The 16,466-nt window shown below is 47.4% G+C and overlaps 1 protein-coding gene across 1 annotated transcript; it reads left to right on the top strand.

The window, feature by feature from the left end:
* Nucleotides 1-872: 872 nt before the first annotated feature.
* Nucleotides 873-1,676, top strand: LOC127784971 (auxin-responsive protein SAUR36). Its single transcript, XM_052312399.1, has one exon. It carries the CDS (start codon nt 1,035-1,037, stop codon nt 1,548-1,550), a length of 516 nt encoding a protein of 171 aa, XP_052168359.1. The 5' UTR covers nt 873-1,034; the 3' UTR covers nt 1,551-1,676.
* The last annotated feature ends 14,790 nt before the right edge of the window (nt 1,677-16,466 follow it).

Below are 16,466 nucleotides of genomic sequence, written 5' to 3'. Positions count from 1 at the left end.
TTCAAAATGCAACAAACCAATTAGTCAGACAATATATACCAGCACAAAATACAAACATGCTGTATGATTTGCATGCTGATATTCCATTTTAGAGTATGTTCAGGTTATCGTTGGTAACAACCACAAATAATATCATAGGAAAAAGTGCAGATACTATGTACACCAGAAAGTACGATCGCCACCAGAACTTGACTGAACCCAGAATACAGTGTGTGCAAAAGGAACCTCCACTTGAACATAAAATTGGCTATATGCTGAAGTTGGATAGCTGATAGGCCAATAGTCTGCCAAGAACAAAATGCAGGGAGAATCTATGGATTGTAAACCACAGAGATTTATAAATCAAAGAACCAAACAGCAGATATGGAAGTGATAAAGGAAACAAGATAAAGGCAGGATTGCAGGAAAAATATATGGTCTTGTAGACCACAGATCAGAATCAAGCGATGAACAACAAATCTTAAATGAGTAAAAAGCGCCAGATGCCAGATAAATTGATTTATTTTTAAAGAAACTACGTTAGGCTGTGCAGTCAGGTTAGTTGCAGCGGTGAACCAAATATAAAACAAGAACCCATATCAATTTGAGATCTCTTACTTGGACGTTTAGTATTTTATCAGAGGATTTCAGTACTTAACAAACCTTGGGAATAAAGTTTGAAAACCAGCTCACTTCTCTGTGCAGTAATCCTGAAATAATTCTTGATAAAATGTTAAAAATGCATTCTGTCCACCTCAATACAATGTATAACCCGTTACAAATGTAAAAGCAATAAGTAGGAAACTGGCTACCATAATGAGAAGGATAAGAATGACAGAGAGGAAAGATAAATAGAGCGGACCCCAAAGTGCACAAGTAGGCTAAGAAGCAAAGTGGGAATCGAATTCAATCATGAAGAACGAGATAGCAACATTTAGGAAGATAGAGTACATGGCTTTGTCTCTTGCTAAATAGTCATATTGATGGCTACACACATCAGTAGCTTATGGCTACAATTTTCCATTGTATGCTATATAAGTTCATGAAACTAGTACATGCCACTTCAAACCATCCATAAACTGAAGCACCAATACACTCACAACAAAAGCTCATCTCATCAGAAGAAACACACCATGATCAATCCTAAGAGGCTAGTTCACCTGGCAAAGAAGTGGCAACATATGGCAGCTCTTGGGAGGCGGAGGCTGACGATAACGGGAGCAACTAAAGAAGTCAACCTACGCTGCTCATCAGCCATCGCAGATAAGGGCCACTGCATCATCTATACAGCTGATGGAGAGCGATTTGGGGTTCCATTGACATATCTGAGTACAACTGTGTTTGGCGAACTCCTAAGGTTGTCTGAGGATGAATTTGGATTCACAGGTGAGGAAAAGATCACACTTCCTTGTGAGGCAGCAGTGATGGAGTATGTGATGTGCTTGCTTAGGAGAAAGCCCTCGGAAGAGGTGGAACAGGCTGTTGTGAGCTCTGTCGTAATGCCATGTAATTACAAGAGTAGCACTAGCATGGTTTCAGTCAATCTTAGCCAGTCACTAGCTATATTTTAGCTACTGAGAAGCACTGTCTTCATGATGTGTGCTCCTTTTTGGTAAATCTTAATGAAATCTAGTGTGTAAATAGATGTATATACCCCAGTAAACAAGTAAAGAAATGTAGTTTTGCAGTTGGTTCAATATTCCAGTATTGATTTTACTTAAGCAACATTCCACTATTGATAATTTGGAGCAACAATGAGGCTATTGTACAGACATGAACTACTTGGTCGGATCAATCCAGGGTTCAAGATCCTATTGTACCAGCGCGTAGTAAATATTTTAGCAAGGTTCTAAACAACTTTTATAGTTTTCCCTCTTAAATTACTCCAGTGAAGGTGAGCAATCCTATGCTATTGAGACTTGAGAGACATGGAAAATGCTGAAAAAAACACCATGGGTCACCTTAGGAATTATCCCCCTCTTAAAATGACTGAAATGAGAAGTAGTTCACTCTTCATTCAAACACATCATATGACAGTATACACATGAAGATATACCTTTTTCATTAAAAACACTCCTTATTGATGTCACAGAAAAAGTTTCCAAATGTAAGATCATGTTTTACAATATGTGAAACCAATGTAAGGCCTGAAAATTGAGAATACGTTTTACCTCATATAGTAACTTACAAGTGACAGCGGTAAATCATGGGAGCTTTCAGCTGACGTATTTAAAGATTTAAGATTCCCTGAAGGGCTGAATATAACTGCAGGCATAATTTTCTCTCACTTATCCAATGGTCCCTGACTCCACAGAAAGAATTCAAAATTAGATTCCATAAAAAGCGCTTCCCACTAGACTCCACAGAAAGTACTACATAGACAGGACCTACTAAGCTACTATGAAACTACCAATAATAAACATAACAGGAGTAATGCGATCATTATCCTCTACTCAGGTGAAGAGATTAGAGGTATCCAAGTGTACCACTAAACATCCACACATCCATGCACAGGACAGTATTTACACCATGGCAGGTACAATCCTTGATATGCTTCAGTTTCAGGGCAAGTCAAGAGTTGACTCGTTGAGCTTCATCCTCTGTAATACTCTCTCCGTCCCAAAATATAACAATTTTTAGCACTTAGGATTTGTCCCAAAATATAACAACTTCTCCACCAACATTCCCTTCCCAACCAACCACTTGTCCCAAAATATAACAACTTCTCCACCAACATTCCCTTCCCAACCAACCACAACCCACCACCATTCACTTTTTCTACCTACCTCCACTTCTCAACCAATCACAACGCTTTTCTATTTAATTTTACCTGCTTTCTTAATAACCGTGTTCAACTCTAAAACTCTCTATATTCTGGGACGGAGAGAGTACATGAGATAAAACTCAATAGCAATATATAAATTTTGAAAAACCTATACAAAAATGAGTGAATACATAATTATATACAGTTAGGATTTTGGCATTAGGCCCCTGATATGATGCAAGGCACCAGCTCTGCAACTCTGAATGTGAACAGAACTGCTAGCTCTATAGTAGTAGTTTCAGTGTAATAACAATTTTCGCCGGGGAGTGTAATAACAATAAGATGCATGTTCTAGTCTTGTGCTTGAACAAGGTATACTATACACACAAGGCAACTGCCTAACAAAGAAGAAAGATCAAATAGAACCACAGCCAGAAACTCATAGAAGCCATCTTAAACAAGCATATGACATGCACAAGCATAAAGAACACGGAGAGAATGAGAATCAATAGTGAACACACTAGCAAAGCACCAAGTATTAAAACATGTTTTATTTAGTAGAGAAGCCATGACCATAAGAAGCATACCTAGCTTCAACAACTTCTCAGGTTGATAGCACATAACCAACTAAATCAAGTTTTACGTCATGGAAGGAACTGAAGCAAAATAAAAAAAAAAAGGTTGGGTTTATCGTGATAGAACCAATTTTGCCAAAGGCAACGCGAAGAGCTCACAAATAGCAGACTAGTTCATGTTTTCTCAACTCCTACGGCTAGTTATGTACCCACAGGGCACAGCTCCACCACATGTGAAATAGTAATGGCTTGAAATTAGAATAAGGAAATATTGCCCAGCAAATTAAATCATGCTGCCTCGGTGAGATCTGATTTAGATGCTCATGGCCTTGTCCTTTGCCAAACATGCCAGAGTGACCGAAACTTAACTTCCACATTATATATAAGTACAAGAAAATTACAACTGGCAAGTACCATAAATCACTTGAAATTTCTATCAAATTTCACCGCACAAATTCGGTCATGATACAATCCTAAACATATAGATCTAGTCCAACTGGCAAAGAAGTGGCGATATATAGCTACTACTGGGAAAAAGTTTACAACTGCTGCAAAGGATAACTACACACTCAAGAATTCAATTGCAGGAAAGGGAAACTGCATCATGCACACTGTTTTTTTTTTTTTTGAACTTCACCACCGGATTCTTTATTAATACCTGGATTCAGTGGAATCACGAATCACCTTGGCCCTTACAAACTCTGGGAGGGGGTCAACCCACACATAAGATTGATCCGGATCCCAACTCACACCAAGTCGAGCAAGTTCATGCGCAACATTATTACAAGACCGTGGCGCAAAATAGACTTCAAAACTAGGAAACTGAGATTGGAGAACCGTTTTTATCTCAGTGAAGATTGTAGCACCAGTAGCTAAATCATGCGAAGAGGACTTGATTGCCGACACCAACAAATCCGAATCAGACTCAATATCAACCACCGAAACACCTTGCACCAGAATGGCTAATAAAGCTGCCAGACACGCCTTTGCTTCAGCCGAGATAGCATCACTAACAAACTCCAAACGCCCAGCGCCCGCACACAAAGCATGCCCCACCTCATCACGCAGAACAAAACCCCATCCTCCTGTCTTGTGATCAGCATGAAAAGCACCATCAACGTTGAGTTTAAGTTTTCCCCTTTGAGGCGGTAACCAGCGCTTGATCTCAGTGTTTCCTCTCCGCTGTTCAACAGGCTTCAAAGCAGACAGCTCATGCAACATATTTTTCACTCTAAAGACTACTTCCTCCGGCGAGAAGCCGTGTTCCCCCGCATTGATCTTATTACGAGCAAACCACAAATTCCAGAGAAGCAAAACTACTTCCATACAGCACTCCTCCCGTAGTGACAGAATATGTCGAACCACATCCTTCGCTGAGTTCAGATTCATGAGGTCAAGCCGGATATTCTCTTTCTGTAACAAACTCCAACACAATCTGACAGGCTTACACTTTAGAAAGCAGTGCCCGCCATCCTCATCAAAACGCTTGCATACCGGGCATAGCGTGTCTGCATCAATTCCCCTTTATTTGATATTCATCCTTACAGGGAGACTATTATGTGCCAATCTCCACAGAAAGTGTTTCACACTCGGTATACATTGCAACCTCCATAGTTTGTCCCAAGGAAAGCCCTCTTCGTGACCAATACCTGAAGAATACTCACCTGTTTGTCTAACAGAGGTACGCTCTCGCTGATCCTCCAACACGTGGTATGCAGATTTCACAGAGAAGATGCCCCTTGTGTCATAGTGCCAAGCCGCAAAATCCTCCATATCAGTTCTCACCGGGATCGACAGAATATTGGCAACATCTTCTTCCCAGAAGATATCCCGCACCAAAGAAACATCCCAATCACCTGTATGCGGATCCAACAAGTCTGCAACTTTATTCAGAACACATCCTCCCCTAGGGGTGATCGGCCTCCGAGAGAATCCGGCTGGGATCCACGGGTCATGCCAAATATCAATTCTGTTACCATCGCCCACTCTCCAGATGAGCCCAGCCTCAAGAGCTTTTATACCTCGAACGATACTTCTCCATTAGTAAGAGATTCCCGGCCCTTCTACAGCATTCATCAACTTGCCATCTGGGTAATACTTCACCCTCAGAACCTGCGCACACAGGGAATCCGGGAAAGCTAGCAGTCGCCAACCTTGACGAGCTAACATAGCAAGATTGAAAAGATGCAAATCTCTATACCCCAAGCCTCCTTTCTTCTTACGTCGACACAACAAATCCCAAGACAACCAATGCATTTTGTTCTCCGTCTCCTGCTGCGACCAGAAATATCTGCAAATAATTGCACTAATCTCATCACATAACGTTTTTGTTAGATCAAAACAGGACATGGCGAAGGTTGGAATAGCTTGAGCCACAGCCTTTATCAGAATATCCTTTCCTGCCTTTGATAGGAGCTTTTCCTTCCATCCTTGGATCTTTTTCCACACCCTTTCCTTCAGATAGGCAAAGGTTTTAGCTCTTGATCTGCCCATATACACCGGGAGGCCGAGATACTTCTCATTCCTGGCTTCAGTAGAAATATCCAAAATCTCCATTACCATCTTCCTATCAGCTTGAGAGGTATTTTTGCTGAACATAATAGAGGACTTATCCTTGTTCACAATTTGCCCCGAGCAGCTTTCATACAAGTTAAGCACATTTTGCAGACACTGTGCACTCCTTTCATTAACTTTAAAGAGTAGCAGCGAATCATCCGCAAACAAAAGATGACTAACACTCGGTGCTTGCTGACAAACCTTTACTCCTGACAAATCCCCCCGTTCCTCAGCCGCATAGAGAAGTGACGAAAACCCCTCAGCACAAATCAAAAAAAGGTAAGGAGAAATTGGGTCTCCTTGTCTCAACCCACGTGACGGTATAATCTGGTCTGTCAAATCACCATTGACCTTAATACGATAAGTTACCGTCGAGACACATCTCATTATCAACTTCACCCATCCTTCTGCAAACCCCAAGCGCACCATCATTTTCTCAAGGAAGCTCCATTCAACACGGTCATAAGCCTTGCTCATATCAAGTTTCAAAGCAGCATAGCCCTCCCGGCCAGTACGTTTTGTTTGCATAAAGTGCGTCATCTCATAGGCTAGCAACACATTGTCAGTGATCAGTCGCTGCGGGACGAAGGCGCTCTGATTTGGCGAAATAATATCAGGGAGGATCAACTTCAATCTATTAGACAGAACCTTAGAAGCTAGCTTATAGACCACAGTACAGAGGCTGATCGGTCTCAAATCTTTCAGTCTTTCAGGACTCTGTACTTTTGGTATTAGCGTAACCACGGTGTCATTCCATCCCTGTGGAATATCCCCACCATTCAGAAAGTTCAAGACTTCTTTTGGCATACCTCACCATAATGCTCATTGGAGAGCTTTTGAGGATGCCTCAAGAAGAGTTTAGGTTCATAAATGCAAGGGAATCATACTGCCTTGTGAAGAGTCATGGAATATGTGGAGAGGACCGTTCTTAGCTCTTTGGTGGTATCGTACACTAGTTATGTGCACTTTCTCTCTTTACTGGTATCTTACACAGTTACACTAGCTCTGAATGCGATGTAACCAGTCATTAGAAAATCCTACTCAGAGATATGTATGCCTGTATATGTAGTTTACACCAAAGGGTACATGTAATGGTTATTTGTTTATAAGTTAAGATTATTTTTTAAATATTTCTTGATAATTGATATAAAAAACAAGAAATGGATCATCATTCAGATACCATAAGGAATACAGACAAACTTATACATAATAGCACAAATAGAGGCCTGGAACGTTGACCCTAGCTAAGAAATCATATAAATCAACAGAATTTATATGTGTATATGTTTAGTGAGAACTGGATAATTCCAGGCATAGCTCCTTCTAAAGTTTCTCCTCAATACAAAACTGAAGAGATTACAGCCAAGCAGCATTGAATTGACTGTAAGCCTCTAATTAGAGATAAGACTGTGACAGTGACACGGAGTGAGTCAGCTCTATCTGGGGTTATGCTGCAGGCCACAAATTACACTGATTGCAACCACATTAATGTGCAATTATGTGAAGGCTTGGCTAAATAGTAATGTCAGCCTCATAGTTCAGTTCTAAAGATTGAAGAACACTGACGAACGCTAAGTTAAAGCTCATGGTCTTGTCACTTGCCATGACCATATCTGATAAGAAGCTACCGAAAAAAATAACAGTTGAAGCACAACATTACTAGGACAAAGAGCTCCATACAATCCCATTGGTGTTTTCAGGACTTGGGGTGTGGTGTTGTATATATATTCTGTTCTCTATTTCAGTGTAATGAGGCAGAACTTCTTCCATTGATTCAAAAACAAAGAGCTGTCCATGCGATTTCGACTTGGGGATAATAAGGATCTAGAAACAAAAACGTGCTGGTCACTTGCAATTTTCATCATCATCTCTGGAGCCATCAGCCATCACACATTACATTAACAAGAACACGGAGGAGATCGCGAAGGGGCGCTTCACCCACCTAGTGGTGAGTTGGCGACAGGTACCTGAGGCACGGTGGGTACAGCCGCCGAGAAGGCGAGGGGCGGAGGCTCGCCATGACCGCGCCACTGGCGATGCCCACCGTGACCACCACCAGGAGAGCATCGGAGGCGTCGCGCTTTCGGCAAACCGCGATGATGCCGTGGAGGATCCCGGGGCAATGCCCATGCTGGGAGGTGCGGGCCGGTGGCGCTCTGCGTTCTGCGCCGCGCGGTGGTGGTGGTGGTGGTGGCGGCGGCGGCTGCGGAGCTCGACCGGCGACCGGTCGCCGCCGGCCGCGGTCTATTGCTGGGCTATAGCAGATGAAGAGGTTACGGCCCATATCGTAGCCAGAGCAGAAGAGATCTGCTTTAAGGCCCACTTGTGCCAACGTGAGTACGTAACCTGCAGGTGGGCCGGAACGGCCTGTTCCTAAATATTTAGCACCAGGTATGTTCATGGCCCGGCCCATATAATTTTAGGGATGAGCAAGTCCAGGGCTCATTAAACCCTCTCATCGATCGCATCGCGCGCGCGGCGGCGGCGGCGGCTTGAGGGGGTACGCGGCGACGCGCGCTCCCGGTGCGAATCGAGGCGAAGCTTCCTTTGCTCCTCCTCCCGGCTCCCGCCTCCCCGCGACGTAAGGTAAAGCCTTCTTCCAGCTCAAATCGAGGCGATATGACACCATTCACCTCCCTCATCATATCAGCACTGGTCTTTCATAAGAGATCCTAAATTGGAGGGAAGCAGAGATCTTTAAACGAGTAGATTAATTAGTGCTAAGTGATGTGAGCAGCATCACCAACAGCATCTTGATATCATTCCCTATGTGGTATTTTGAGGATTTTTTTGATCAAAAATTGCTTCCAACAGATTCCCTACTAGCTCTCCCAATCCTCCCGGTACCCAAGTCCTGGTTTTTCGTTCTCCAATTCTAGCAAATTGATTTCGCTCCCAATCCTTTGCTCGCGGCTGTCTCACGCGCACTTGGTGAAACGTTCCCATGCAACTCCTTTTGGCGACCTCATCTACCGACGGCGTCCTCTCCTCGCAACAGATCGGAATGCAGCAGGTGCTTCCCCATGGTTGCCGGGCGTCGGCTTTCTTCCAGGGAGCGGTGCATGGTATCGCGCGTCGACCGCATTACACCGATGGCTGGAGGAGGACAGCCGTTGCCGCTCCCCCAACCACCGCCGCCGCCTCGATTTAGAGCGCAACCATGATACGGCGTGAATCGGCCCGTGCTCTGCCTCCCGGCCAATCGTCGACTTCCGGTGTTCATGCGACAGAGGCCATGTACCAGCAGGCGCCCGGGCAGTCACTGGATCCCATCTCCCACAACACTTCCAGCGCCATTTTGTCCATGGCTTGGTTTGTTGGTGAAGAAGAGTTCCTTCATGGAAGCAATTTCAATAAGCCCTGTCCCCGATTCTGGATCATTGTTGTATCTCAAGTCTATTGTAATTGTGCATTATCTTATCCTGCTGCTGAATCTGATGTTTGTGGTTGAGTGGTACATTTGAACTCCATATTGATAATCAATTAATAATGAAATTTGCTAGCTTAGCAGTAACCAATTTTAAATTATTACAAATCAATAGCGATAAGTGTATGAAATGGAAAAGTTGCCCTTTTTTTATCTCTGTAGTTTGTAATAAGTCTGCAAAAAGCTCAATGTTTAGGTGTTCTGTTCTTACTGTGAACAGAGAGAAAATTATAGTGTCAAATTTATATAATTCAGAAATTATCTAACCCACTTGTGTTATCTGTTATTTATAAAATATGATGTCAGGGCTGATATGAACTGTGTATATTTAAATTTGGACAGTCGTGTCAAATTTATACAATTCACAAATTGTATAAACCACCTGTGCTGTCTGTTAGAGCTTGCATTTTCATAAATAACAGTAGTTGGACATGTTTTCATAAATGAGCATGTATTCATAGTGAATTTGGTGCTATGTATTGCTGTGGCTGCTTGCTGCTTGCTGCCTGCTAGGAGGCAATAAGAGAAAATTTGCTCTTTTAACTTTCTAGGCTGAACTTTGTAAATCCAAACTACTTCTGATATATATGTTATTTTGATATATGTTATCCTGACAAGTGACAATTCAGAAATTAATGTAAGGATTCAGGGATATGATTTGTGCATTTCATATACAAAAGCATATAGGAGTATGTATAGATTATAGTTTACAGAAGTATATAGGGATATGATTTGTTGCTGTTGTCAAACTTGATGCTGGAGCTGATGGATGCAGCTGGTTCTTGTTGCTGTTGCTGCTTCCTACTTTATACGGGAGCTGCTTGCTGCTGCAGATTTCTTGTTGATGTTCTGCTTACTTGTGATTTGCTGCCTGCCGGCAAAAGTCATGGATGAGTTGGGCGCTGGCGACCCTCTTCTCCGCCCGGGCGCGGGGAGGGGGGGTCCTCTCCTGGACCCCGCGGATGTCGGCCATCGAGCAGAATCTGAGGGGCCATGCTCTTGTTGACGTTCTTTCTGGGCGGCAGGAGGTCTCACCGGCCATGGTGGTGGAGGAGCTCCGTCGTTCCTGCGGCGTGCTCCATGACAATGTGTGCGTCGAAGTGACCAGACCCTCCGATTTTCTCATATCCTTCGCGCGCGAGGAAGACTGCACGGCGGTTCTTGATCTCTCAGGCCGTTTGGCTGCTGCTGGGGCGAGGATCACCTTCCGTCGCTGGCACCGTGCCATTCATGCCCGAAGCACCAAAATGAGACACATCGTTCGGCTGGCAATTGAGGGCCTCCCTCCCCATGCGGCCGAGCCTGAAGAGCTCAAGCAACTGTTGAACAAGGTGGACTGCCAGTTCATTGAATCCTTCCCGCCGAATGATGCCTGCATGACGGAAGTGCTGGCTTGGGCGGTGAACCCTTCCGCCATTCCCAAGGAATTTGCCCTCGACATACCTGAGTCGATGCGAGAATGGTGGAACGAGCCGGAGACCGACAATCCGGATATGATCGAGGTGCTCTTGGCCGAAGGGCCGCCGGCTCCACCGTCTGAGAAGCGTTGTCTCACGTTCGACCTTCTCCTTCACATCATGGAGGTGGTCGACTCGCTCCAGGAGCCCCGGGAAGGCTCTTCTTCAGACGACGACTTCGCACCTCCTCGCCGCCGCACTCATAACACCTTCCTCGGTCGCATCGATGGAACGGGGCCGGGGCCGGCGCTTGGTGGTGGACATCGCTTCACTGGTCCGGGTTCTGGTTCGGTGGGGGGTTTTCAGCGGCAGTTGCAGCGCGTGCCCGTTTTGCCTGCGTCCCCACTGCAGCTCCCCGCTCGGCCGGCGGTGGTGCCAACTAGCACACCTCGATGCGTTCCGGAGGGAGTTTCTGTGCTGGCGCTTGAGGCTTCATCCCCAGCTAAGTCAACGACTCCGCTCCTAGCTGCGACGGCATCGCCTCTGGCTACGACGCCGCCGCCCCCGGCTGTGCCTTTCCTGCCGCCGATGTCGAGTCCGGGGGGTGCTTCTCTGGTGCCGGCAGCCCCCACATCCTGGGATGCCTCGCCTTTGACGACTTCGCCGGTGCGCTGCCTGTTGTCACCGGCTCTGCCTTAGCTCTCTTCCCCAGGCTTGGCGGCTCTAGGCCCACCGTCCCCACGCGTCATTACTCACCCCTCGTCAGCCCTGGCATGCATGGTTGTGGCCCCGCCTGTCAGGGAGAGGGGTCTCCAAAGAGAGCTTTTTCCTGAGGAGCCATTAATGTCGACGCCTGCTTCGTCGTCACCGGTGCGCCCTGACGTCGATGCTTCATCGGTCCTGGCGCCCGCTGAGCGGGATGGAGATTTTTTCAACTTGCCAGGAGCGCGCCTCGCTCCCTCTTTTGTGTCGGCTTTGCTCGTCCCTGGCCCATTGGCTGTCTACCACCGCCGCTGGGAGCTCACTGGCCCGCGGGCCTTTCCTCTTTTTGGGCTGGGGGTGGAGTGGGCTGACCCACGGTCGCTCCCTGCCGACCCAGTCACTCTCTCCGCCGCGCGACCCTTCTCAATCTCCACCGCACGACAAAGCAGCTGGCAGCCCAGAGGCGGCTGTTGATGGGCCACGGCTGCTCCCCGCCGGCCCAGTCACTCCATCTTCACCGCGTGTCTCTGCTCTATCTCCACCGCGCGATGGAGTGGCCATCGATCCGGAGGCGTCTGCTGCCGCGCCGGCGGCCTTGGCCGATCTGGTGGAACCACCGCCTTCGTCGCTTCTTGGGAAGCGTCCCCGCCAGCCTCGACACCGACATCGCCCGTCCCCGTACACTCCAAGGCGGAGCGAGCGCCTTGCCGCCCAGAATGGTGGGAAACATATCCACACGATCACTAGAGCACAGCGGGTGGTGATGAAGAGACTCGGCGTCATCGAGGATGAGAACAAGGCGGACGAGCGGGATATCCTCCGGTACCTCGAGCTGTTTAAGGCTCCCCTGGCGCCATCTCATGTACAGGCGCTGGCGGCGCTCTGCAGTGTGGCGGTGCCGGCGGCGGCCTAAAACTGCGCGTCTACCGCAATGTTGAAGCTTATCGTTTCTCATGTCTTGTACTCTTTTGGTCTGGATGTAAGGGGCCTAAACCACCCTGGCAAGAGGTCCCTTGTAGCGGAAGTTGTTAGAACCTCTAGTGCTTCTATTTTTTGTTGTCAGGAGTCTAAATTAGATGTTCTAGATCGGTCCCTGTCGATTCAGTCATGTGGGCATGCCCTGGATGGTGTTGATTTCATTCCTGCTGATGGAACAAGGGGGGGGGCTGTTTACGGCTTGGCGGCGTGATCGCTTCTCTGTTTCATGTCTTCACAAGGGACGGTGGTCGCTTTCTCTTTGTTTCTCCAACCTGGAAGGTGGGGCATGTTGGACTCTCACCAATGTTTATGGCCCCCAATTGGACAGTGACATTGTTGTTCCTGGAGGAATTGCTGGTGGTTGGGCAGCTAGTGGTTGGGGCCTGGTGCGTGGTTGGAGATTTCAACCTCTTGGCCGCGGACGGTGATAAAAACAATGGGAATGTAAATCGACGGTTGATCAACAAGTTTAGGCACACCATTGACGCCCTTGAGCTGCGCGAGGTGTATCAGTTTGGGCGTCGCTATACATGGAGCAATGAGCAAGAACGACCGACTCTAACAAAAATCGACAAGGTGCTAGTAAACAGAGATTGGGAGGAATTTTTCTGTGATGCTCACCTGCAGGCGCTCAGCTCCTCTGCCTCTGACCACTGTCCCCTGTTGCTGGCCTGCGATCAGATGATGCATAGGCCGAGGAAGTTCAAGTTCGAATCCTATTGGGCCAAATTGGAGGGTTTCGAGGATGTGGTCCGTCAGGCGTGGGCGGCAGTGCCGGCCAGCTCCAACACACTCAGCAGCCTTCACTTCAAGCTGCGTGCAACTGCTGCTGCCTTACGGTCCTGAGGAGCCAAGCGTATCAGTGAGCTCCGTCAGCAACTCGCGATCGCCCATGAAGTAGTTTTCCAATTGGACAAGGCCCAGGATGATCGTCTTCTGTCGACTGGTGAAAGATCATTGCGGGCATCTCTGAAAGGTCGCTGCCTCGCGCTCGCCTCCCTGGAGCGCATTCGGCTCAGACAGCGTGCCCGCTTGCTTTTCCTGAAACATAGCGGCACCACGGCTCAATTCTTCTGCCTCAAAATCAATGCTCGTCGAAGGAAGAAGGCAATTCCCTCTATTTGTCAGGACGACATCATTGCAATAACTGAAGAGGACAAGCTTCAGGCTGCGTATGATTATTTTCTCAAAATTCTTGGCACGCCTTGCCCCCCGTCGGCATCCCTTGCCTTCGATGCGATCGGCTTGGCGGTGCATGATTTCTCTGATTTGGAGCGCGACATTACTGAAGACGAGGCGAAGAAGGCGATCATGGAAATGCCGAGCGACAAGGCACCGGGGCCGGATGGCTTTAGTGCCACCTTCTACAAGAAATGTTGGGAAATTATCAAGAATGATCTGGTGGCGGCTCTTAACTTAGCATGGAGATCCAATTCCTAGCATCTTCACCTTGTTAACACAGCCTCAATTGTCCTGCTGCCAAAGAAGGAGGAACCGAATCAACTGTCAGATTTTCGGCCGATTTGTTTGATTCACAGCTTCGCGAAGATTCTCACCAAGATTTTGGCTTTGCGACTTGCGCCGAGGATGGATGAGCTAATTGGGCCGACACAGTCTGCTTTCATCAGGCGCCGAAGGATACAGGAGAATTTTCTGTATGTGCAGGGGGTGGTCAAAAACCTCCACCGTTCTAAAACGCCAGCCATGCTCTTGAAGATTGATATTGCGAAGGCGTTTGATACTGTTTCCTGGGAATTCCTTCTTGATCTGCTCCGGCACCTGGGTTTTGGGGTCCGATGGAGGGATTGCATCGCGGCCTTGCTCTTCACCACCTCCACTTCTGTCATCATCAACGGCAAAGATACGCAACGGATCAGGCTTCCTCGTGGGTTGCATCAAGGGGATCCCCTCTCTCCACTATTGTTTGTCATTGTCATGGAAGCTTTGGCGGCCCTATGCGCAATGGTTGTGCAGCGAGGAGAGCTTTCTCCTCTTGCCAATGTACATCTACCGCTGCGTGGCTCGCTCTACGCCGACGATGCGGTGATCTTCTTCCATCCCTCCAGACGCGATGCGGTGACAATCAATTTTGTGCTCAAGCTGATGGGTGAAGCATCGGGTTTGGTCTCTAATCTGCTTAAAAGTTCGTTAACACCAATTCACTGCTCTGATGCGCAAGTTGATGAAGTAACGGATGTGTTGTCCTGCCCAGTCAAGTTGCTGCCAATTGTTTACCTCGGGTTGCCACTCTCCGTCAGAAAACCAACAGAGGAGCAGATTCAACCAATGATGGATAGGCTTGCAAAAAGCTTGGCTGGCTGGAAACCCAAGCTTTTATCCCCTGATGCCCGCCTAACGCTGATCAAACATGTCCTAATGGCCCTATCTCTTTACTTCATGTCAGTTTTGGAACTCCCTGTCTGGGCGATCAACGAAATAGAGAAGAAATGCCGGGGATTCCTTTGGAAAGGTGATGAAGAGGCGGCTGGGTCGTGTAGCCTTGTAGCCTGGGATAAACTCTGTCGTCCGTTCGAGTATGGTGGACTAGGGATCAGAAATCTTCGTCTGATGGGCATTGCTCTCCGTGCTAGGTGGATCTGGTTGCGCCGAACGCAGCCGGAGCGACTGTGGGCGCGTTTCGCGCCGCCGGCGGATAAGAAGACACTGCATTGTTTTGCTATCGGCTGCAAGGTGGTCTTGGGGAATGGAGAAGATGCTCTATTTTGGAAAAACAACTGGTTGCCGGATGGTGATTCAGTGGAAAACAGAGCACCTATCCTCTTCTCTTTCGTTAAGAATAGTGGAATGACTGTGGCGGCTGCTCTCCGTAATAATTCCTGGGTCTCAGATATCAGAGGCGGCCTCTCGGTTCAGGCGTTGGGCGAATATCTAGATCTGTGGGATGTGATAGCTGGAATCTCTCTTGACCCTGCTAGTCGGGATGAGATGATATGGAAGGCAGCTCCGGATGGTGTGTTCTCTGTGCGCTCAACCTATTCCCTGTTTTCGGCAGGCAGGATGAAGTGCCCGTTTGGCAAGATTATTTGGAAATCCCGTGCACCGGCGAGATGCAAGTTCTTTATGTTTCTCGCCATGCGCAACGCTTGCCTCACCGCCGACAATCTACAACGTCGCGGATGGAGCCTTGCCCAAGTGTGCCATCTGTGATCCAATGATGGGGAAACCTGTCAGCACATCTTTATGGACTGCGCTTACACCCAGCAGATTTGGGGTCAGGTGCGCACGCGTCTGGGCCTTTCGTGCTCTTCGCCGTCGGCGGATTTCACTGATTGGTGGCTTACAGCACGGAAATCTGTTGCTAAGGTTGACCGCAAAACATTTGATGCGGGGGTTATACTTGTAACTTGGTTGATTTGGAAAGAGCGAAATGTGAGGGTGTTCGATGGAATCGCGGCAACGGTTCCCGAGCTCTGCTCGGCCATGGGGGATGAATGGGAGACCTGGATGGCTGCAGGTCTTGTTAGCCCCATTTGCCACCCTGTAGCAAATTTTGCTGTGAGATTTTAGCCTTTTCTTTTCTTTTGTGTCGGTAATGGTGGTGCTCTGACGCACCGTGCAACCTTGTACATTCCTTTTCTTTCTCTTAATATACATCGGCCGGCTATTCGCCGGCCCGGTGAAAAAAAAGTCGTGCTTGCTGCTAGTTGGTGCTTTGCTGCCTGCTGGAATTGCTGGTGTACATGTTGAAAACTGGGGGTGCACGTGTACCGGTCGGGTTGATCTGCCGGCATGGTACTGCGTGGAGAGGGGCGACAAAGGGGCACGCGCGCGAGCGTGATCTCGTGAGAGCGAGGGGTGGAAACTGATTTCTGTTGAAAGTTTTCTAAGGGCCCATTTTTTGTTTTTAGGAAACCAATTATAGCTAATCTGTTGGAGGAATAAAAATTTTAACACCTCAAATCTTGTTTAGAATTCCCATAACTGAAATGTTGGGGATAGAATTTCGGGATGCTCTTGGTGATGCTCAAGTCGATTGCTGTAAAATTTGTAATACTCTCTTTCTCCTTAATACAATGTGGGCGGCAAAATAAAAAACATACTGGTCTTTCATATTTGTATTGCCTCCA

This window comes from Oryza glaberrima, chromosome 9 (assembly GCF_000147395.1).
Source record: "Oryza glaberrima chromosome 9, OglaRS2, whole genome shotgun sequence".
Taxonomy (NCBI): Eukaryota; Viridiplantae; Streptophyta; class Magnoliopsida; order Poales; family Poaceae; genus Oryza; species Oryza glaberrima.
This window is presented reverse-complemented; position numbering and strand designations above follow the sequence as displayed.

Bases quoted from the DNA above. Each gene is read 5' to 3' on its own strand.
- LOC127784971 (XM_052312399.1), top strand. From the start codon at position 1,035: ATGCCACTTCAAACCATCCATAAACTGAAGCACCAATACACTCACAAC.